The sequence below is a fragment of the Emydura macquarii genome, unplaced genomic scaffold (genome assembly GCF_026122565.2).
Source record: "Emydura macquarii macquarii isolate MOO-44397 ecotype Brisbane River unplaced genomic scaffold, CSIRO-AGI_Emac_v2 contig_3603, whole genome shotgun sequence".
Classification (NCBI taxonomy): domain Eukaryota; kingdom Metazoa; phylum Chordata; order Testudines; family Chelidae; genus Emydura; species Emydura macquarii.
Genome location: NW_027133740.1, coordinates 7,546,485 through 7,571,708, shown reverse-complemented (window position 1 = coordinate 7,571,708; position 25,224 = coordinate 7,546,485). Strand labels below are relative to the sequence as shown.

The 25,224-nt window shown below is 42.0% G+C and overlaps 1 protein-coding gene across 11 annotated transcripts in view; it reads right to left on the bottom strand.

Moving 5' to 3' along the window:
* TNIK (TRAF2 and NCK interacting kinase) overlaps window positions 1-25,224 on the bottom strand; it is a 279,439-nt gene that overhangs the window by 120,785 nt on the left and 133,430 nt on the right. For 10 of the 11 annotated variants that reach the window (XM_067536582.1, XM_067536587.1, XM_067536590.1 and 7 more), the window contains exon 3: window positions 5,111-5,167. In XM_067536582.1, the coding sequence (XP_067392683.1) occupies window positions 5,111-5,167 (57 nt within the window). Of the gene's footprint in view, window positions 1-1,792; window positions 2,188-5,110; window positions 5,168-25,224 lie in introns of those variants that run through there. The other variant, XM_067536585.1, reaches the window with a different exon arrangement.

Sequence of the window (25,224 nt, the reverse complement as noted above, 5' to 3'; positions counted from 1 at the left end):
TGCTCCCCCCCCCGACTAATTTTGCTTATGCCCTTTATCTAGGTCTGTGCTTCATGATGTGGCACAAGTTCAGTCCTAGAGTAAGTAGGTGTAATTCTAATTTAAGGCAATGGGAGCCCTACCTGAGTTGTGAATATAATGCTTGTGACAAGCTTTGGTTAAGAGGCCTGAAGACTGATGTTTTCTCCTTGTCCAAATAATGGGAATAGCATGGGAAGTGACAGTGCAAGTTTTCCCACCACACCTAATGTACATGGCCTGAGTTCTGAACTAGGAAAAATCCCTTTGGGGGTAAAAAAGTAGTTCAGTCTTCCAACACATTCAGAACTTGGCCTCTCTTCTGAGACCTGTCACCAGCTGTGATGAGGCAAACTGACCAGTTCATTTAACACAGGCTACAAAACCGTCATCACATGGTAAGAACTTTACATCACAGTAACGTGGTCTGGAGTCAGACAACCATTAGACATAAAAGGTTACCAGATTGTTTAGCCTCATGGCCAACAAGGATAGATTATATATCTTTATTGGCAGCTCAGTTACTATTTATTTATTCATTCATTTTGCATTGTTTAGTCCTTCAGAACTCTTGGAAAAGATCATTTGGGCTTGAGGATGTACCATACCTGAGTTGCCCTGGCAGCTCCATCACCTCCCCCTATTACTTTTCTATCTCTGCCAGTGACCCATTTGGATTATTCCAGAAAACAAACCTTGGTACAGATATCACTCCATGGTCCTTACCCCTCTGAAATCAACCCACAATCCAAAGGTGCAATAAGTGGTTCTTATTTATTTAAATCAGACAGTGGCCAAAAATCAGAGTTCATTCATGTTAAGGAAAGGTTATATGTTGTGATGCAAGCCGAGCTGGGAAGTTCAAAGGCATGGCTGCAAAACACTGAAGTCACTCTGCTGTGCTTTAATATTGTAGGGCATGTCAGATTTGAGATTTAAGTGTGCAATTTTCAAAAGCATGTTCACTCAGTGACCGAGTTAGCCAGGTAGTAGGAAGATCTAGCCCATCCAGACAATTTCAGAATATTCTCATGAGGACAAATTCAGTCCTAGTTGAACTCCATTGACTTCCATAGAGTTGGGCTCACTTACACCAGGGCTCAATTTGGCCTGCAAATCAGCATGCATTGAACAAGTCTTCAGATAGGAGAATTATGAGGATACACGCTTTATTCTATTCTATTCTATTCTTGGTTTGCTTTGTTTTCACTGGACTTGATCTGATGTAGTCCAATTTTATTTTAAGTTGATTCTAGGATTCTAGTATCTTGAAATCCCAGAATCTGTAGAACATAAAAGAGCAGCTAACACCTTGTTGTTGATTAGCCTTATTCTAAAGAGCCTTGAATAAATGTTACTTCCTCCCCCTCTACTACCTCCACTCACACCCCATCTGTTTTGTTCTGACTTCAGTTTTATAAACCAGCAAATAAAGAGACACCCCAGGGATCAGCTAATCTGCAAACATGAGCTCTTTCTAAACAACTGTGTTTTCTGACCAGATGTCTCCCAACACATGAAGAGAAGCACGGATTTCTTTCTTTACTACAGAGAATGACTAAATGATCATAGTCTTTAAGAGGGAATGCAGAGAAGAGCAGCAAAAATGATTAAGGGACTGGAGGAATTGACACGAGGAAAGATTAAAATGAGCTAGTTAGCTATAGCTTGGGTAAACAACCAGTTTTATTGTCTGCAAGAAACTGAAGAGTGTAAACACCAAAGAGGGTTAGGAATTGGAATAAAGGATTGTGAGTAAGACTAACAGGGTTACCTAAAAGCCGTCTCGTCTTCTGTTATTCTACAGTACTGCCAAATAAACTGTTGTCTGGGTTCATCTGTCCAGTGTAATCTGCTGGCAATTTAACAAGTCCACAGAAGGAGGATCGAGGCCACTGTTTTCCTCACAAAGAAATTAGAATCCAATATCAACTACCCACTGACTCCAGCACACCTCTACTCCTAAGTATCCCATTCCCTCCCCAGTTACAAGAACATCTGGCTCCAGTTTACACAAATGACGAATGATACCTTAGGAGTTCAAAATGGTCTCAAACTGGGGAGGCTGACTGCTGGGAACATCAGTAAGAGGAATTAGACCCTTTTTATGAGGACATCATATCATCTTAAAGGTATGACCATCCCAGTTGTCACTTTTGTGCTGGACACAAAACCTCAAAGAGCAGAATAGTACAGGCAAATAAAGGGTTATGCATGCCCAAAACCTAAAAGCAGATATGAGCCAACATGTTCAGACATGTGTGCCTAAAGCTGGACACTGAAATCAAAGCAGCCTGGTTTCCAGAGGCTCATCAGCGGTGCTCACTGAAATCAGTGTGACTTACAGGCACTCAGGAACCGCTGAAAAATTATGCCACTTCTATTTCAGTGCTCTTTTATTAGGGGCTTTTCATTGCAAAGAAGAGGCTAGACACTTGTAGAGGAAGCTGAACACAAGGAGGAGCAAGAGGTGTAGGATCTGCCAGCTTTCTGCACATTACCAGCAAGCGCTCCACAGATCTTCAGTAATCCACAGACCACAGGTTTGGAAGTGCTCCTCTAATGGAAGTGGAGAGAAAAAGGCAAGGACATTTGGATCCAAAGTTTTATTTTGGGTCCATCATCAGGTTAAAATGATTTTAAATAAAGAATAAAGCCGAAACAAACGCTGAAGATCAATGTGGCATGTCAGAGACTTTCAGTGACAGAGAAAGTGTTAATTCTGAGGAACTCACAAGTGGTGGGACATCAGATAAACCCTTGATGGGGTTTCTTTCTAAAAAAAGGAATTATTACACCAAAATCTGATGCTACTGTGGCTGCTCAATCCTAAAGTAAAAGCCTCATAAACCACAGACAATAACAGCAGTCTTGTTTCCATGCTTATATCTCCATCAGTTTTATTACTATAATTTCTGTGAAGTACGTCACATTGTACGCGCAAGGGCCAGCTCCTTGAAAATTAATCTCAGTCAATAATTCAGAGATAGTAACTACACACACCGATCAAATGCAGTAATTTGTGGGCAGCTTTCTCCAATCTTCTGAACCATACAATTAGGGGAAACGTAGTTAAGGACAACTATGCCCTGTGACCAGGAGCCTTAGGGCTTCTACAAAACAAATTCACTTTCAGCACTGAGTCAGTGATGGAATCACTGATTTATCACACAGGGGTTTTCCATTGTGAAGGGCAGATGACTGCTTGATTTGCATCTGCATCTTTCTTTCTACAGCTGGTCCGCTGATACTTGCACTCTCTTGTCATTTGTGTATTTCTCCTACTCACGCTCTCTCAGTGCTGGGGTTGTTTGAGGGTGGTAGGAGTTATAATAGAGCATTTAATTGGGTCAAGGGAAGCAAAACAGAGGCCTGGCTGTGCTAGGCTATCTGCTTTTTGCAGATTTGTTTTTCAGAATTATTCAATGTACATTTAAATAAAACTCTGTGTTTTTAAATAGGGGTAAGTGCAACACAAGAGCTAAATAATTAAATAGCTGAATAGAGTATCAAGTCCAATGCCAAATATATGGATTTGGACCTTTAGTGTTTTAGGTTTTCACACCATTCAATATAAGAGAGGCAAGAAGCAGAGCACTTGCCATCCTAAAACAGAGTCAAAAGGAAAAGTGACAATTGCTGCTGATTTTTGTTGGCTAAATCCTGCCCACATTACAATTCAAATTGTAATAAGGTGGATTCAGATTTGAATCCCCCAGATCCAAATCCACCCTATGGTGATGATTGAGATCCTAAACCAGAAGACTCAATTTTTCAGATGTGGCTCAAGAGGACAGGAATCTTGCAAGATCAGCTTGTCTAACTAGATTTATGCTACTCCTCCAAATCTGTAGCAAGCAGCTGATGAAATTTTGGGGTCACTGAATGCCACTCTGACCCCAATTTAGCCCTAGTTGGGCCTCAAAAGGGAAATCTAGGGTTCAGGTTAAAATCTAATCCAGACCCAAACCCAACCTCGTGGACTCATCATTGGCCTATTTTTGCCACAAAGTGGCCTGGCTATCTTTGTTGAGTCTCACCTGCCCATTTCCTTTATAATCTGATTTCTGGAGATACCAAGGTGAACTATACTAGGGGATATTTGTTTCTACCTCCTTCCCACCTCACTTACATTTATTGACTCTTTGTTTCCAAACATCATTTTTCTCTCTAAGGTAAAGCTAAACATGCTTGTGAGGCCTATTGACGACTCTCATCCCTATGTAGTTTTGTACATGTTGTATTTCTGAAAACTAATTAAAAAATGTTAATTAAAATTTAGGTGGGAGGATCTGGATCAAGTCCTATATTCTGAAATTTTTAATTTAATTTAAAAAACAAAACCCTGCTCCCAAATCTGGTATTGTTTATCCAGGCAGGAACTTAGCTAGGCGTGATGCTAGATTTAAAAATAATATGATTCCTTCTTGAATAAGGCTCTTCCTTACTAAGTAACCTTCTCAAATGCATTTGTTTATGCTCCAAGAAGTACACGAATTACACTGCTTTTTCTTCTGTGGCCCTTTGAGAAACAGACTGTTCTTTCCCATTAATCTTGTTATTCATTTAATATCTGGAAAAACTTCATTTTCTCAATCTCATGTAAATTCCAAAACAATGCTTACGTCTCTGCAATACATTTTTCTCCAAAACTATGAAACGCTGTTAATTAGATACATATAGGGAATGTCTTCATTGCAGCCAGAGTGACAGAGACCCATAGTGTAGTTGGTTGGACTCATTGCAGGACTGGGCCGGGGGGGGCCTAATTTGGCAACTAGTCAACAACTTATGCATATGAGTAACCTCTACATACTGAATGATATCATTGACTGCAATGGAACTACTCTCATGAATCAAGTTACTCACAAACATCCGTCTCGGCAGGGGCCTGAGACTATGTTTTCTCTTAGCACTGCAGGTATTCAGGACCTGGTCCTGTTCCCCCTGAGGAGCAGAATTGGGCCCCAATACACCTGCTTCTCTCAGACAGAATCCTTTTATGAGCCATCACACTGTTTCACATGCGACTTCCCTCTCACTCCTGTTAGTAATTTATGGATATAGACATAGCCAAAATAGGATACATTACCCCGGTGACGTCCATAACCTTAATTGCAGCAAGCTGTCCTGTTTTAACATGACGGCCCTATGAAAGAAGAAAAAGAATAGTTTAATTTTGATTGTATTATATTACATATTGGCACCAAGATATTCATTGGAACAGGCCCCAATTCTATAAAAGTTTATTACAGGAGTAGTCCCACTGATGTTAACAGGGCTACCTGTGTGAGTAAGGCTTTTCAGGACTAGGCTTGGGATGAGTAACCTCATACACAACACAAGTCTGACATGAATGTGTCACTGTATCACCGTTTTAGTAACATTATTAAACAATCTTATTGCTTTGGCAGCATTCCCTTCTTGAGTACCTTCTAAGCATCCATAGTGTGAAACTTTCATTCCCCCTACCATGTGTTCAGTTAGGAAAGGATTCTTAGTGCTTATTACATTTTCCCCACAAACAAGAGCTCTGCTAGCATCAATCAGTCCTGAACGACATCACCCTTCAAATTCCATGACTGGGCCTTTCCTGAGCAAAGACGATCACCTTGCTGCAAACTGTCCACCGGATTGCCGATTATGTATAAATGCCCACTAGAGTACAGATTGATACTAATTTCAGTCCATTTCTGTCCCAAGGTAGGGTCTGAACCCAGCCCCAAGAATAGCACAGTAACACACTGAAACAGCTACCGTTCCCTTTTTATATAAATCGGACACTGATAACTGTTGAGTCAGAGCCTGAACCTGAGTAAGTGCTGGACATGTGGAACTCAAGCCCCAAAAGAGAATGACGTCATTTGATGACTTCCTATCAGCTGAGTTTTGAATAGGGCTTAAAGCACATTTACTTGGTCTATAACAACAAAACCAGACACACACACACAACCATTAAGGATTTAAACAATAACTATTCCTTCATTTTGAATTTTTTTTCTTTTAGTCTGAAGCACTTTGTACTGGACAGAGGAGTGACTAATACACCTCTGTGATTACACTTCAATGCTAAATGAGATCCTGGAGGTGGAACAAATGAGTAGAGTAGATTTAATTGGATGTGGACACATCACAAGACTGAAAACATGCTAATGCAGCATAACAGTCAAATTCTGAGGAGCTGAGTTCCCATGAATGAGCTAGAATGAAAATGAGTCTTTTTTTCATATCACAGAAGAATGTCAAACCACTCTAGGGTTTAAATTTTTGGCCAAACATATGGGGGGCGAGGGGGAGAATTTGCCAAGAATCACCTGACTCAAAGCTTGCTGGGTAATGACAGATATTAGCATAGTTACAAGGAACATTTAATGTATCTTCCAGGGATTTATTTAAAATGATTTTTCAATGTCTTAGTTTAGTAACCAAAGGAGTTTTTAAAATCAAATTTGCTTTTTCCCACATGCCCTAGGTCACTCTTTGCACTTATTCAAACTTAGAAAGTGAAAAAACGGACTGGCCACTTTCTTTTCCTGTCTACTGGGTTTCACTTTCTGGTTCTCATGCATTAGCACAAAAGGGTTGTGTTTTGATGAAGAGAAAGGTTTAAATTCAAAAAACCCATTTTCACTGAATTAAAATAAATATCAATAATGAGTAATAACAAATACAATAAATGGGCTTCATGTATGTAATACTGTCCAGGTCAACTGAGGAAGTACATACAAAGATCCTTGTGTGTATAACTGGCAATGCCATCAGATGCCCATGCCTGCCCTCATAATAAAAATAACTAGACAGATAAATACATGGAAAGGATGGCTACATAGATAGTACTCTCTAGTGACTGGCTCCTCACGTGCGAACAGTGCACCAGCTTCATCTTCTGGCCCTGTCCTTTACATCTGGTATCTGTGGCCAAGGACTGTTGCTTGAGAATTGGACTTTTAGCCACTCGGGATGCTGCAGCATGACACGCAGTAACTGAACTGCTTTATTGCTTACAGCATCATCTTTTGAGAGGGATGGTTGCCATTCATATTTTGGGAACAGCTCAGGAGTTCTCCTTGAACTCAGCTGATTCAGACCCAAGTTAGCAAGACTTGATTATAAGCCCACCAAAACTAATAGGAATCTTCCCATTGATTCAATAGGCTTTGGATCAGACCCATAATGTTTAATCTTCACTGAAAACCACCGTGTCAGAACATACAAGACTATTGCTTATTTCGCAAACATTTCATATTCTGATTTTTCTAAAACACTGTTTTAAATTACACCTACATTTTTGGACTCAAATGAACTGACCATGCCCCTTTACAAAAAATATTTAGCTAAATTATAAGCTGTGACAAACAGGTATTGATATTAGCCCTTTATTTTTTTGGTAACCGATAAACTGACCAAAAGAGTTGCAAGAAGATTATTGTTGGACAGCACTTGAGTAGGTAATTTCTTGATGGAAAAATGAGTGTGCGCGCATGCACAAGTGTTGGGGGAAGGGAACAAAACGAAGAAACCCAACCGGCAACTGTCTCTTAAAAATAGCAAACCACAAATAAAAGAGCTGTACAGTGTCAGAATGTGTCAGCAGATAACGTCATGATAGTTCAAAAACAACCCCCCACTGGCAGTGAAACACAGAAGCTGAAGTTTAAAAAGCGAGACCATGAAAGGGCTCATTTTGTTGCATTTTATGGGCTATGAGGCACAGCCACTAAATGTCTAGTTCATATGCAAACTGTTCACTTTTTCATTACATTCTATAGCACAATCCATTTTTGTACCATAATGAAGAGCTGCATTTTTCTCAGTGCTGATTTCCTTCTTCCCACAAATGAATCACACAACATTGTATCAAAACTGCTCACATCAAATGTTTTATCTCTGAGAAAGCAAGCATGCAGAATGTAAATAGAAAAGAAAATGAAAAGAAAGGGTGCATCCTCCGAGAATGTGTAGGCAACTATTTTTATGCACTGGTGCCAATAAAGAAGACTCTGACATTTTCCTAATAATTTTTTGCATCACAGCAGCACCCAGAGGCCCCATTGTACAAACACTGAGTGAGAGAGTCCCTGCCCTGCTGAGCTAACAATTAATAGACAGAAGGTAGAAGGGGAAACAGAGGCACAGTGAGAAGTGATTTATCACATAGCAAGTCAGTAACAGAGCCAGGAGAAGAATCCAAGGCTCCTGAATCACAATCCTACACCCTATCCACTAGTCTATGATGCCTCTCACTAAGTGAGAAGAGACCTTATGATCAAATGTTGTTTGAGGCTTATCTGAAGCTCTCATACAATGGCATGTGTGCACATGCCTCCAAGATGGAATTTGGTCCTGAGATTTTAATAAAAGAGCCCCAATATTCCCCAGTATAATTCAGCTCTTTGGTAACTGCAGTCTGTCTTTTAAAAAAATATATTCAGTTGATTTTAGAATATCTATTCTGCAGTAACTATATATAATACTTAATACTGAGTCCTGCCACAAGTGCAGGGGACTGGACTAGATGACCTCTCGAGGTCCCTTCCAGTCCTACGATTCTATAAGTCATAAGGTCATAGCAAACAGAGACTTTCAATGTGGAATGAGATAGTGCAGGTGGAACAAGTTACTTAAGTAGAATCACAAGGTCACTTCATTGCATATGACCTTATTCAATAGTCATTAAAGGGCTTGCTGTTGCTCTATTAAAGTCAATGGGAAATTTTCCATCGACTTGAATGGGGCAAGATCAAGCCCTAGAGCACCAAACCTGCAGAGAGAGTCAACTAGTGTGGCACATGTGAAGCATCCCCAATGGCACCATGACAGGGTTTGTGTCATGATGTGGTGATGTTTGCACCATTCTGATGCAGTGTCAGGACAGCAGGACGTGCCAAGTGGATCTCAAAGAGCAAAACATTTTGAGAGGCAACTGCAAGTAATAATATAACATTTTACATTGATACACAGTAGAACCTTTCAGTCCACAGCCTTGCACCCCTCCAGGAGTTCCACTGAAGTGAACACGACTGAAAACCCAGCCACCTTTGGGGGAAAATGGCATTAAACAGTTGGCATAAAGTATGGCCCATAAGGAAGGACAAGTGGGGAGGTGATTCCAGCCAATAATATCGGTGCAAAGCCTATCTCTTGTGAAAATAAGAGAGGGTGTTTTTTTTTAAACTATTTATTTATTTAGGAAGTTTTAATGGGCTTACAAATCCTGGCCATGTAAATATCAGAGACAAAACAATAATCATAACAAGAGTGAGCTTCTGTTTAGAGAAACACTATACAGTAATGTAATCATCGGGTCTCTCCATTTGGCAGGGGGTTATCCTATTACAGAGTGAACACCTTTATGCTACCTACAACATGTTGTTTCTCGTGACTTTATTAAATTGAGAAATCTTTGATTACACGTGTTTAACATGTGTCTATCAAATGTTAATATGCAAAAAATTGGACAGGTATGTTTTGGTTTTTTTGGCAGGTGAATTTTTTTTGTCCGAGTACTGAATAAATGGTAACCAAATATCTTGGTATTTATTTGTCGATTGTCTAGTTTGCTGGGTACATAATCGATGTATTCATTTGTCCCATAACAACCACCTCCCATATTTTTTGAACCATTACCATGAGGTTCCACACAGAAATTTTGACTATAAGAACTGATCTCATCAAATTCTAGGGGCCCGGTTCTCTGGTCTGATTCTTCCACTTTGCTCCAAAGCAGACAAACTGTCCAGAAATGGCCATTGCAGAGCCTGCTGCCCAGGGGTACTCTCTACTGCCATAAAACTGACGGAGGCAACACAGCTGCCTCCTAGTTTAGCATAGCCTCCTGCCCCTGAAGTGGAGGGAGGGAAAGGGGCATGCCTAGGGCATGGCAGAGTGGAGCTCCACTACACCCAATCCTCCACTGGCATAAAATCACTTAGGGACCTTACGCCAATGTGGTGAGTTAGAGCTGCTGGGGACTGGGTGGGACGGGCTCCCTGATGACCTCCCACTTCACTGTTTGAAACCACAGAACAGTGGGAATTCTAACAGCTTTGACTTGTGGATTCTGTCTTGTATTAACTTAAGTTGGAGTCATATTAAAAAAAAGCATACATTTGGGAATTTTAAACTATGGTTTTATAAGAGCCTTGCACAGGACTTAAGTAGCTTCTGGAGAATCTTGAGCCTATGGCTCTGCTGAGACACACAACATTAGGGAAAACAAATACAGATGAGATTTTTCTTTAGGAAATATCTTCGTATCAACTACAGCATTTCTCTTTGCATGGCATAAACATGGAGGGAACGGAATGTCTCAGCTGTTGTAGCAGGTTCGTTTTGTCCAGATTATCATGAGGTAATATTACGGTCTTTGTCCAGCACCAATCTTTGCAAATTGTATGAACAAAACTGGGTCACTGGAGAGAATCCTGGAGTCCTGGGGGAACAGCATTACTATTCAGTATTCCAAGACTTGTGCTTTGGTGCACAAGAAAGGAAAAATTGGAGCAAACATGCAGCCAGATTAAGCACTCTCAGCAGCCGCCTTTCCCGAAGGAAAGCTGAGATTGCTGTTCTGATTGCATTTTCCTGGGGGAGAAAAAAGAAGCCAGGAAGAATGAATGTTAATGTGTGTATTAAAATCAACTGACTAAATTCTCCTTGGGTATCAATCTGGAGTAACACTGATATTAGCGGAGTAGAGTTTCTCCGGTTTTACAGTGGTGTAACTATCTGCAGCATTTGACCCTATACATTGCTTATTTCTGTTTTATACTGACACCATTGTCTGGGTCTTTGAAGACAGGTCTTCTCAGGCTCTAACAGCACCCCATCCTGCAGATTAAAAAGATCCATTACGTTATCTTGTCCTTAGCAGGGCATGCCAACCATTGCCAGATGCCAGAGCTCTCACTTGGGTTTTACAGCCATGCAATTGTTGTGGGTGGACTCTGGATGTGCGAGAAGTGACTCCACAGGCAGCAGAGTGATTTCAGAGAGTGAGACTGCATTTCATTCCACCTATATTTATTACTTCAATAGGAAGCCAGTTCGCCCACTGGGACGTCTCACTCATTTAATAAGGGGATTTATGAAGCCAGAGCGGCAGCATGTGTTCCAACAATGCAAGAGGAGCATTGTATAAAATAAAAATATTATTGCACCAGTTTAAACGACAGGCAAAGAGAGGAGCAGCAGCTGGTTTGACGGCTCCTACAGCCTTTCAATTTCTACACACACAAATTTGCGCAAGTCCAAGCTAAAATTATGCCTTGCTCAGGCATCAAAGCACTAGGGAAAAGGAAAGGATGCAGGCAGCCCCACTTCCTCTCCAGCAAATCCACAGGCATACTTTACTTACCAATGCACAGGAGCACAAGAGTGGAGAGTTAGCAGCCCCAGAGGGTGTGTTTCATGGTGAGGCAATGACAGGGCCATAGCTACTGTGGAGGGGCATTGACTACAACAACTGAATAAGTATAGCAAGGGGCACTCTCCAGGGTCTCCCCAAGGCATCATGGGTGAAGTCCTCTGAAGTCAATGACCCACTCTCCGTTGACTTCATTGGGGTCAGGATGCCACCCAATAGCTCTACAGCACCTGTTCTCCCTCCCAAGCATAAGCCATTAGGCAAGCACTGCTGATCAAGTACCTTGGGGGCATGGTTTTCAGGAAGGGGGAAAGGATGTTTATAATACCATTTATTTAGATAGCATAATTTGTGAAAACAGATCCTCCAGCTGCCAAATTCACCTTGGCTTGCTCTGCCAGCATGTCCCCAAACCTACCAACACTAATTAAAGCAAATGGAGCAACAGCAGGGGATGCACTTGGATGCAATCAAGGCTCATTGAGCGTTCAGTGAAGCGGAGGCGGTGGATGGGGGAAGCAATAATTAAGTTTAAAACATTAAATTCATAGACGTTCCCTGCTCTTGTAGTTCCAAAATGAATCACTGGGGGGTAGCAGCAGGAATGGCCCCAGCCATTTTGCCAGGGCGGAAAAATGTTTTCAAAGTTCCTCCATCTCCCAGTGCAGCAGCTGAGCAAAATAAAATGAAACAAAAATAAAAAAGAATGGCCATCAGTGAAGCAAAAACAGCCTGCCAATCAGAGTGGAGGGGGAAAAAAAACTGAGTGACACAGCACCCCTGGAGGAAGACATCTAGGGCTACCACCCAGCTCGCCCACCCCTACATCCAGCCCTGAGTATCAGTTCTTTGTGGCTTCATTAGCATGAGATTGGCATCTCCCATTGTAAAAACATAGCCTGTTCTTTGCACCTCCATAGTGTCTTCCATTCAAGGATCTCAAGAAAGCTTTATACACATTAATAAATAAACTTCACAAACAGCCCTGTGAGATAGCTAGTGGTGACTCAAGACTCGGTATCATCACTAGTGATGACTCAAGGAGCTCAAAATATTTAACAAAGGGAAGGTTAAAGGGTGACTTGGTTACAGTCTATAAGGACCTACACTGGGAACAAATATTTGATAATAGCAGACGAAGGTGTAACAAGATCCAATGACTAGAAGTTGAAGCTAGGCAAACTCGGACTGAAAATAAAGGCATACACATTTGTAGCAGTGAGGGTAATTAACCATTAGAATAATTATTAAGGGCTCTCAAACACTGAGAATTTTAAAACCAAGAATGGATGTTTTCCTTAAAGATATACTTTAGTTCCAACAGGAATTATCTCGGGTAAGTTCTATGGTCATTGTTAAGCAGGAAGCTGGACTAGATGATCACTGTGGTCCCTTCTGGCCTTACAATCTGTGAATCTTCCATATTTTACAGAATGCTAAACTGCAAAGCAGCGTGGATATGTAACTTAACAAGGTCATACAGCAAGTCAAAGGCCAAGCTAGCAACAGAATCCAGATGTCAACCCCCAAGCCTCGTCCTTTAGCCACTAGACCAAAGTTCCTCTAACCATATTTTCCAGTTTAGAGATGGAAAGAACGTCATACAGTGTAAGCATTCAGAGCACAGCATTCACTAAAAATAAAATAAAACGTGTGCAGCTTATGGTAATTGAAATGAAAAAGACCGACTTTGTAGTCAGGTGACGATCAGATAAGATGTAGTCGATAAATGCTTTAGTCTGCAGAGTTGTAAACAAACACATGAAAAGCAAAATAATCGTCTGCAATGATGGATTATATTGCCTCTACCCTCAAAGATTTTCACCTTCACCTTAAGTCAATGAGCTGGTCTACACTATAAAGTTAGATTGACCCAGCTATGTTGCTCAGGGGTGTGAAAAACTCACATCACTGATAGATGTCATTAAACTGACCCAATCCCCAGTGTACACGTGGATATTTATTCTGCCGACCTAACTACCACCTCTCAGAGAGGTGAATTTACTACAGTGACAGAAGAACCCCTTCTGTTGCTTACAGATTGTAGGGCAGTTGTAGTATGGTCCAGTGTAGAGGACAGCAGACTGGAAGTCAGGAGACTTGAATTTATTTCCAGCTGAGTCACTTTATCACAATCACTCTGTCCCTATTTCTCCTATTCTTTGTATGGTGATAAACACATTGACCCACTACTCTGAGAATTATCGTGCTCAGTATATTGCTAATATAACACGTTTAGAAAAAAAGCTCAATACTTTTAGCTAAATTTAGGTATTCTTTGTTTTGTACTATAGGTGTGAAAAGCACATATAGATTAGATAGAGCGGTGAAAACTAAGTGGCTATGTACAATATAGGAATAAAGGTTGCATCATATCTTTACATATTATTTAACCCTCATGGTGATAACTAACATTTTCTACACCATTTAGTCAGTAACCACATCCTCTGTAATGCACTTGCAAACTTAAGTGTATGAATCTGAAAATTAGAAATCTGACCTCAGACTGTTAATATTCCAGCAGTGTGTCACAGCTTGTTTTAACAGGGGTTTGTTGTTATGGAACAGCACAACTGGTCTGGATCTAGGCAGGGAATTGTGTAAGATCAGCAAACATGCTCCTTTTGACAAAAAAGGAACAATTCTTTCAGTTCAGACTAGGCCTAATTCCAGTGTGAGTAGAGATGTCTAACTTGTGTCAAGTGCCAAAACTGCTTAATGCGCACTTCCATATAGATGTTACAAGTTGGTACCCAGATCTCATCATGAACCAAGAGCTTGAGAAAGAATATGAGAAAGTTCCAGCCATGTCCCATGGCACTGGAGAAATGACTACAGGCCAATTGTGGGAAAACCAAAGATTATGTACTTCTTTTAGAACTAGGGTAGCTGTCTCAGGTTCAATTTGGAACCAAACAGATTTTTGGGTCCCCTGAGTTCAAGACAGTTCTAATTCATGGGTCATAGAAGGAGAGCAAGGAAAGGGCTAGGACTACCTTAGACAAGACTGATTCCATTGGTGCTGCACCTTCTTTCTAAGGGCCTGATTAAAAGCCAATGGAAAGAATCCCACTGATTAATATGGGCTCTGGATCAGGCCCTAAGGCTGAGAGAAGAAAGGTGAGGTGTTGAATATGCCTCAAACAAACTGCAAAGGCAGGCACCCACAGGATGTCTCTTGGTTGATGAGAAGGACAGTGCAAGTCTACTTGACAGTGCTCTTATAAAAGTACTGTAGGTTGAATCTGAAATGTTTATTCTGTATACAGTCCTGGTTTATGCTGTAAAATGCATGTGCATTGCCACTCCTCTTATTATTCCTTTTTTTTTTTTTTTTTAAACTGCTAGTATTGTCTCATGGGGTAGCATTACTACTGCGAGGCAAGACCAAGTCCTCCTTGATAACCTGGACACCCATGTCAACATTGGCACAGTCACCTCGCTGTCATAGTAGTCTATGTGCCAACAGAGGAATCTGTTGATTTAGTCAGAGATCATTTCTGCGATCAGTTGGAATCTCTAGTATGCACCATCCCTCCACATGATAATCTTGTGATCTTGGGTGACCTAAATGCAGTTACTGGCTCCCTACGAATTGGGCTTGAACAGGTCATTGGCCATTACAGTTTAGGAATACCCAACAATAACTCTTACCGCTTGCTCACATTCTGCGCTGCTCAGAATCTTTCTATTCTCAGGTCATGGTTCAAGCGGCAACGCATAGACCACATGTCATGGATCTCTCACGATGGCATCACTCAGAAGGAGTTGGCCTACATCATCACACGTGAAAGGCATCTCTTCACCTCCTGCAGAGTATGTCGTGATGCGGAATGTGCCACAAACACAGATCCCATTCCCCCGCCAGGGGCGTTGACACTCCAACAAGCAAGTAAGACGTCTACAATGATGAAGTTTGACATCGATGCACTTCTCCACGTGCCAGGTTTAGTCAACAAGTTTTATATTGATGTCAGCAATAGATTTTCAGCTCTAGCTAACCTGTCCGATGACATCGAGATTGCCTGGTCTCTGTTCACTTCCATCCTCCAACAATCCGTCAAGCAGACGATTAGCTATAGGTGCCCATCATGCAGACCATGGCTATCAGAGGAGGCCTTCCAGACAATTAAATTGAAGGCCACAGCCTGCCAGCACATTGATAAGTGCACTCCTAATCAACGGAAGCAAAAGTTCAACATCCTGGCACTCCGCGATCATGAGGCATATTATAACCAAGTGGCGGATGATGCTGAATTTGGCTTAGCTAGGGGAGATAAAGCCAGCATTCCGCACGATCTGCAACCTCAGCCATCAAGAGATGGTTGCTACAAGTGGCATCCTGAATGACAGCCAAGGCCGGGCATGTAAATCAGATGACAACATCTTCTCAAGCTTGGTGGAACATCATCATAGTCCCTTTGAAGTACCCTCCCGCTGCCTCTTGTTTAGTGCTGGACAATTTGGCAGCCAGTGTGGTTTTGGACTCAGACACTTGCACTGACGCACCAACATTGGATGAAGTGAAGCACACCATCCGCAAACTGAAAAATGGACATGCAGCCCGCATGGATGGCATCCCCCCAGAGCTGCTAAAATGTGATATTGACCCTGTAGCGGAATCACTTCTGGCCATCTTTCGTCTTGTGTGGAGAACTGGAACCTTGCCAGCCGCCTGGAAGGACGGTGTTGTGATCTCACTTTATAAGGGCAAGGGACTGTGCAGTGAATGTAAGAGCTACAGGCCGATCACCTTGTTTTCCATGCCAGGAAAGGTGTTTGTGCATGTTCTGCTGGCGTGTTTGGCGCCCCTGCTACATTGAAACGTCACCCCCAACTGTCAGGAACAAGGAATAATGAGGAACAGGTCCACATTAGACGCCATTCTGTCCCTCTGCTTGTTGTTGGAGATACAATGTGAGTTCAAGAAGCCCCTGCACATAGCGTACGTCAATCTTAAGGCTGCGTTTGATTCAGTTGACCGAGTCATGCTATGGAAGGCCTTAAAGGACATAGGCATCCCAACCACTCTGCTGGACTTGATTAGCAAGCTGCATAATGGAACCACTGCACGTGTACATCTAGAGAATTGGATGTCAGCACCTTTTAAATCAGTAACTGGTGTCAGGCAGGGCTGTGTCTTGGCCCCTGCATTTTTCTGTTGAGCAGTGTATTTCATAATGCAGCATTCCATTAGGTCCATAAGCATTAAGAGCAGTGATCTCTCACTCTAGACCTTAGGCTATCTAATCTCTTGGATAGCCAATGTACTATGTTAATAGAGTTACTTTACCTTTCTGCACTCAGAACTGAATATAATAATAATAATAATTATAATTTATAGTAATCTGCTTTTTAACATTTTTAGTATTCTCCACCTCTGTTGGAATTACATAGGCATGCTATTTATTGGATCCTTTTCATTTTAATCCTTCAGACAGACTATTAAACCCACTTGATAGCAGGTTTTTAAAATCTGTATTCAAGTGAATTCCTATCCTAGCTCATCATAGCTTTGAAGGCCCATGACCACGACAAAGGAATAGCCAATAATGTTGGCAAATATGCATTTCGCAGTGGAAAATGCAAGCACTACCAGCTACCAGTAAGTGACAATCTAAGTGCAGATTCTCCTCAGATCTCCATGGTAGCATTCCACTTCGATCTTCTGCCCTCCCTATATATGCTCAATCTCCCAAATGATGACAATTGATCCATACTTATAGTGGGAGCAGAATCCCAAAGCAGAGTAGTACTGTGCAGATCCGAGATGAGAATTTTGTCCTAGTTTTAACGTGATCTTGGAAAACCTCTTATGTTTAATCATCCTACTTTCTCTGCTTGTGTGGATGACAGAGATACCAGAACAGAGCGAAAACAGTTTTTAAAAATACTTTTATTTGCCTTTCTTCCACTGCTCCCCCCACCATCAGACCCACACACACCCACACACACACACTGTGGTGTTATGTTACCAACTCTCACCAACATATCTAGGATTGGACCGGCACAGAATTCAGATGGGAGCTATCCAAGGAAACCCAGTAAACTCAAAACTCTGAGTGCTACAGGAAGTGTTGTGCAAGTTTCGGTGGGTAGTGCAGCTCACCCGAGTAAGTCAGGACTGAGTCAATTCTCAAAATGGTGTTAGAGGATTATGTGCTGCTGGAGATACAGGTAGTTCAGATAAAACAGATTCTGGCTGCTTGCGGTCATTGAAGAGAAGATCATTTTGGGGGGAAATAAGCCCAGTGAGCAGCCCGATCTAATTCCACCTTGTGTAAATGTCATTCTGCCTACCCAAATCCCCTGGTTGTTTCAATTTTATATGATATGCTTCAAATGCCCTAAGCTGTATAATGTTGCAGTGCCTGGTTTAAAAACAGCTGCTGATAGTTGCATTTCAGCAGTGCATGAGCTGTTATTTTTTAGGTGTAGATACATAAACAGAGAATAATCGAGGGAGATGTATGTCAACCATGTGCCAGAAATTCTATATGGTTTTACAAAGCCTCATTGATGGGAGCAAATAGTCCCCTTGAAATCTCTGGGATGAACCATGTGAGTAACAACTGCTTATGTGAGTAAGGGCTGTCAGGATTTGATCTCATGAAAAAATACATAAGTTTCTAAGATGGCAACAAAACCATCCTCCAGTCACTCACTTCCAAAATTAAGCCAGTCAGTTTACAAGCTTCATTCATGTTGAAATAGTCAGTTTCACTTCCTACCTTTCATTGTTATGTGTGTGTATATATAAATATATATAGCACTGCATTGCAACATGATGAACTTGATGATGTTAAAAAAAGATCAAAACCAAACAAACAATCTCCTCTCCTCCTTCTTCCCCCCACCACACACACACTTTAAGCATTTTTTTCTCTCCTGATTTTCTGTCAAGGCTTATTTGGGTATAAACCCAAATCTCAGTTTCAAGTTTATTCAAGTGTGACCTTCAAAGCTGACAGTTTTTGATTTAGCATTCATCTGAACATAAATTCATGATCCTAATTACCTTCAAAATGTTATCCCAACTGTCACTAACTTGATAATATCATATCAATATGCAGAAGTAACTAATTTCTGTGAATGAGGACGATAACAAAAAAAGTTACATTTAAAAGATTGTGTTGCTCATAGTCCATGGCATAGAATGTGGCAGCACATTAGAAAAATGTTGGTAAGTTCCCACAAGTAATAAACTTCAATTGATTCATTCAAGTGTTTTAGACCAAGGCATTCTGGATATTACATTTACTCAGTACCAATATTGACTGAAATAAGGCACATCTCAAAGAGGTCACTACGGTATAAATGAAAAGTGACCTTGTTCGAACAGCAAATAGCAGAAATTCTCAGGGTGAAATTTGTGCAGGGGTGAAGTTCATTTTGAAGGAAAAGATAGGGGTCCTTCACAAGCTTACAATAAAGGGCCCGATCCTTCAGTTATTATTCCGGAAAACTCGTATTTTTAAGCAATTGGGAGTTTTGCCTGCGTAAAAACCACCACCAGTACCCCTATGCTCTTAAATACCATTTTTCATCCCTGGATCTCAAAGTGCTTTTCAAAAAGAGTTATTTATCGTTATTCTCATATTCCATTGGGAGACAAAAGCACAGAAGAGTTAAGAGACTTCCCAAAGGTCATCCCAGCAGGCCAGCAACAGAATCAGGAATAGAATCCCAATCTACTAGGCCATGCTGCCTAAGAACTACATGGTTTGTTCCAGAGGTTTTAAGTCCATATCCAAAAGAATAGGGCAGTTTAGCACAAGGCCTATGAGCTCTTTAAGGGTATGTCTTTACTTTAAAATCGACTTTCGCCCACTGAATTTTAGAAGTCACAAGAGCATGATCACATAACGCTCCTTGCGCCAGGTTTTGCATCCCCACTCGCCACGCTTGGGTCGACATTCAAAGCAGTGCACCATGGGTAGCTATCCCATAGTGCATCTAGTCGCAGAGGCTTTTGGGAAGCTTGTCATCTTCCCATGATGCAATGTGCTTCCTCCCCCTCTCCCTTCTTGTCCCAAACAAACTGCAAATGCTTTTTCGTGCCATTTTTCTATGCTGCGCGCATGCTGTTGCCAGAGAGACATGGAGCCTGCTCAGCTCTACGCTATCATTGTGAGCATCACAAATACCTCATGGCTTATCCTGCAGTATTTTCAAAGGTGAGACAGGAGCCACAGCACGGAAAATAGTGATGTTACTGAGGCTGCCCTGCTACAAGCCATAGAGTGGAACAATTCCCGTTTGCTGCAGGCTGTCACACATCATCTTCAGTCTGTGGAGCACCAGTTCTCATCCCGGGAAACAAGCACAGATTGGTGGGATTGCATCATTATGAAGATGTGGGATGATGAGCAATGGCTGCAGAACTTTCATATGTGAAAAGCCACTTTCTTTGAACTTTGCGCGGAGCTGTCCCCAGCCTTGAAGTGCGTGAATACTCGCTTGAGACCAACTCTGACAGTGGAGAAGCGAGTGGTCATCGCTCTGTGGAAGCTGGCAACCCCAGATTGCCACCGGTCAATTGGGAATCAATTCAGAGTCAGTAAATCGACTGTTAGAGCTGCTATGATGCAAGTGTGCAGGGCCATCAATAGACTTCTGCTAAGCAAGGTAGTGACTTTGGGAAACATGCAGGACATAATGGATGGGTTTGCTGCAATGGGGTTCCCAAACTGTGTGGGGGCGATAGATGGCACGCATATCCCTATCCTAGCACTTGACCACCTTGCCACAGAGTACATAAACCGGAAGGGATTCTTCTCAATGGTGTTGCAGGCCCTTGTGGATCAAAGGGGACATTTCACCGACAACAGTGTGGGGTGGTCTGGAAAGGTGCATGACGCACACATCTTTAGGAACTCGGGTCTGTTCAATAAGATGCAGGTGGACACTTTCTTCCCTGACCAAAAAATAAACATTGGGAATATGGAAATGCCAATAGTGATCCTGGGGGATCCTGCCTACCCCTTGCTCCCTTGGCTAATGGACAGTGAGAAGGAACGTTTCAGTAACAGGCTCAGCAAGTGCAGAATGGTGGTGGAATGTGCATTTGGCCATTTAAAAGTCAGATTAGGACGTCTGCTTACTAGGCTTGACAGCAGTGAAAAGAACATCCCAGCAGTTATATCTGCATGCTGTGTGCTCCATAATTTGTGTGAAACCCAAACTATGAATGAATAAAGACAGATGTTTTTTAATGCTACAAAGTTTTATTTGTGACCCATTTTAATGGGGGGAAAGGAGGATAACTTAACATTGTAAACTTGTAAACATTGTGAACTGTGCAAGCAACTGTGGTTGCGTGCCGTTCTTAAAGGGTCCATGGCGTCCTTCTGCTCATCTCCACCAGTGTGGAGTGCAGCACGTACTGCACCCTGCTCAGTCTCCTCCTAGACTGCTTGGGGGTGGGGGCTGATAAAGCAGTAGGCGGCGGAGCGTATTGGAGGGGCCTCAGCATGTTGGACTGATCCCTCACGATACACAACATCTCGTTGCATATCACGTTCCTGCTCCTGTGCAGATTTTCTGTGTTCCATGTCCATGTCTAGTTTTTCAGACAAGGACATCCTCCATGCTCTGAGCTCTGTGTCAGCAGCCGCGGAGGCATTCATTAGTTCACTGAACATATCATCCCGCGTCCCCGCCCCCCGTTTCCTAATATGGGAAAGTCTTTCAGCTGGGATTTGGCAAGGGGGGCCGAAGGCCAAGGTGTCTACTGTAAGTTAAGCAAAGCAAAAGTTGCCATTGTTAGCTGACCCAAATTAGTAAAGGAAACGTTACAATGTAAAAAGCACTCCCCTTCATGTTCACAAAGCTAAGCCAGACCCGCATTCCATTCTGTACATCTTGGAATGGTCGGACTGGCATTACAGACATGGTAAGCAAGGGGCCCTTGCATCTGTTATAGAGAGGCTTCATTAGCACTAAAATTCACAATCCACACTTGAGCAAGGAGGGATCACTGGGCTGTAACATGCCAAAGACTGGTTTGGGAGGAGGTGGGCGGGTGAATTGTAGCAGCAGAAAACATAGGGCAACCAGTGTCCCGACCCATAATGCCCATTGCAATAGTAGTAGGATTAGGAACAGCCTTGGGGAGGTGCCACGGCAGACGAATAAATGGACTGTATTGGTCGGGTATTTTAAACTTTCACCATCTTCCCTAGGTGACTATGTGTGATATCAATCTCCTGAGGGTAACGCAGGCAGAAAGGGAAGTTTTGCTGCAAGCATCGGGTTACAGGCCGGGCCCTTATGCTGCGATGCTGTGTTCCGCAATGATGCCTCCTCTTTTAATAGCAGAGTGGCGGGGAAAAGTATCCTACCGTGACAGAAGAAATAAGGCTGCCTTCCCCAGAAACCTTCTGCAAAGGTTAACAGATTACCTACATGAAAGTTTCCTTGAGAAATCCACAGAGGATTCTTGGAGCATACCTCTGCACATAAATACTGTGTTTCAGAAGTAATCCTCCACTGAAGCTTGCCACCACCCAGTAAGACCCTCCCCTCAAAAACACAAACTCCTTTTAAGAAGCTGGACCAGAGACATAACCACAAAAAAAAAAAATTTGCCACACACACTCACCAGATGTGCCTTCCCCTGCATCTCAATCAGTCCCGCTGTCTTGTGTGTGGCTGAACTTCTTTGGGGTAACGAACAGGTCCTGGCTCTCAGGGAGAATGGATATCCCACTCTCCTGCACCCTACTCTCCTCATCCTCCTCGTCCACAGAGTCCTCCTCATTCGTTCTGGACTGAGATTCTGCGGAGGTATCGATGCTGCGTGGTGGCACAGTGGTGGGGTCCCCACCAAGAATCACATGCAGCTCCTCGTAAAAGTGGCATGTTTTTGGTGAGGAGCCAGAACGGCTGTTAGCTTCCCTAGTTTTCTGATAAGCCTGCCTCAGCTCTTTGATCTTAATGCAGTACTGCTGCGCGTCCCTGTTGCGCTCCTTCTCCAACATGCCGCAAGATATCTTCTCCTATATATCTAAATTTCTTTTGCTGGCTTGGAGCTGAGCCAGAACAGACTCTTCACCCCACAGACCAATGAGATCCAAGACCTCTGGTTGACTCCAAGCTGGAGCGCATTTGGACTGTGCAGTCGCCATGAGCAGTTCAGCTACAAAGCACGCTGTCTAAACCAGAAATGGAAATTCAAAATTTCCCGGGGCTTGAGGGGAGGAGCTATTTCCTGTGTACGTGGCCACGTTACAGCAGAGCATGAATGTCCAGAGTGGTCACAATAGGGCATTATGGGATACCTCCTGGAGGCCAATGGCATCGATTTATGTTGCACTCTGACGCAAATTCGACCCATGGAATTCAAATTCAGAGCTATGCCACTTACAGAGGTGGTTTTATTAGGTCAACTTTTACCGTGCTTTAAATCAATGGAACTTATGTGCCAGTGGAGACGCATACTTTAGGGGTAAGTGGCATTACATCGCCCTCCATTGCCAGTGTAGACCTGCCATAAATCCCACTTTAGACCTCAAAACATACATTGCACATACTTACTCTTAATTTCACAGCTACTAGGCTCACTAGTCTACTGTCCGATCCTATATGCACAAGTTATTCTGCTGTATTAAGAAGGGCCAGACCCAGTATCTACTGATGTCAATTGAAGAATGAAATGGTGCAGTCATTCACAGGGGGCATGTGTACACTGTAATCAAAGGCTTTAATCTAGCTAGCATGGCTAAAAACAGAAATGGAGGCATGGGCTTTAACACAGGCTAACTGGACCTCGAGTACGTACTTACATCTTGTTGAAGCCCTTGCTGCCACATTTTCACTGTTATTTCTAGCTATGCTAGCAGTGTAGACATACTTTTAGAAAAAGCCAGCCTTGGCATAGCTACTCTAGAAGATATGATATTGCATCTACTTCCCCAGCACGCTGTTCAGTTTCCAAAGCCCAAACCCAATACATAATCCTAATATCAGGAAATTTAAGGAAACAGTCTTGTGTTTAAGGCCTCAGATTGAAACCCTTGAGTTTAAGCTACCATTTTGGTTGTTACTTTATGCCGCCTCTGGTCATGTACAAAATTACTTATAATTGAAACATGGGGAGGAGAGTGCTCTTACATAAATTACCTACTTGCATAATTATCTGAAGGCTTCTGTAGTATAACGTAGAAAAGAACAAAAAACCCTCCCTTACACCATTCAGAGATAATGAATTAATATATAATTCAAATACACTATATTTTTATCTCAATTTTAGAAGACCTCAATAAGGAAAGAGAAAATAGCTCAACAAAAGCTGTCTTGAAAAGGTCAACAACTTTAACTTTGGCTGGATTGGAGTCTCCAAGAAAGTTGAAAGTAATTTTTTTCCTTTAAGTTTTTGCTTGAAGCAAAAATAGTCTACTGAAGCTTGAGCCCTAACTGCTGTCATTTTTATGGACCACTTTTCTCTCTGAAATGTTAGGTTAAAAAGTATATCCTTGAACCTTTTAAATCCAATCAACAAAGGATCCCTTCAAAAGAAAATCAGAATGGCTTGTTCCAGTTTTTGCCAGGTGAGAAATAATCAATTACTTCTCCCACATTATGACACTGTTCACTGCCTATTGTAAACTCTAACATAGCAATCTTGTAACTACACTCTCATGGAGCCTCACTGAAGTTGCAAGATTTGGGCCTAACCTTGTAATCTCTTCAAGGCAGGACTCTCTCTCTACCTTTGTGCTTGTAGACGGTTTAACAAATGGGATTCCAATCCTAATAAGGATGAGCGACCCCTTTAAGTAGGATTCTGGTCCCAGCTCTGACATGTGCTCAGTTTCCTCCAGATCAGTGGAGTTCTGGAACTTGTAGTCCAGGAGCCATTAGAGTTGTAGGCTTGACAGTAAATCCTGCTGGGAGCAGAAGCGGTATAAATGCAAGCCTTTGTAAGTTGTGGGGAGAGACCTGGAGGGAGTAGTGAGATTTGTGACATACTTGTGAGACACTATCACTTGACTGCTCACCCTGAGTTATTTTGTCACCAAAACTTCATTGTATATTGCAGCCACTCAAAGCCTATGCAGATATGAGGTATGACTTTTAGACACTACAATCTCTACAGGCCAGATTCTACCCTCAATTACATGATGCAATTGTAATTAAGGACAGAACTGACTGGGATTTCTGCCTACAGGATTTTGTATGCCATTCTTGGTGCATGCCAAGCAACCACAGCATGAATCCTGCCAATGCAGAAAAATCTGTAGAGAGGAAGAGGGATGTGGAGAGGGGGCAAGATCACATCTGAAAATACTCAAATATTAATATTTGATAACATTTTAAAACTATATTCAGTAAATTCACTTAAATACCACCACCGTTAAAATACTCTAGTGTTGACAAACCATCTTGCACTTCACAATGAAATTATGAAGTGCTGGGACATGCATCTTAACTGTCACAGTGCATTAAAACAAAACAACATTTGACAGAGCCCAACACAATTTGTTCTTGGCTTTTACAAAGTAAATCTGGGAACATTTATATACTTAGCCTTTAGCAGGAAAACGTTCTAGTAAAAACCCTACGGTGGCTGAAATGCTTGATGAAATAAAAAGAAATGGTTAAATATTTACCTAGGAATAAATTGGGCTTTTTGTTTTTGAGTCAGAAAATTAGCTGATCTCCAAGATAGCTACAACTCTCTTAATGGTTGCATGAAATAAATCTGTGTTTGAGAAAACAATTAAAGCATCAGATACTCTAAATATCAGGTAAAGTAAGAGAGAAAAAAAAAGTCGGGTAATAGGATGGGAAATTTGTAATATGCTTATTTTGCAAAGAGCAAATTAACGATTCAATTA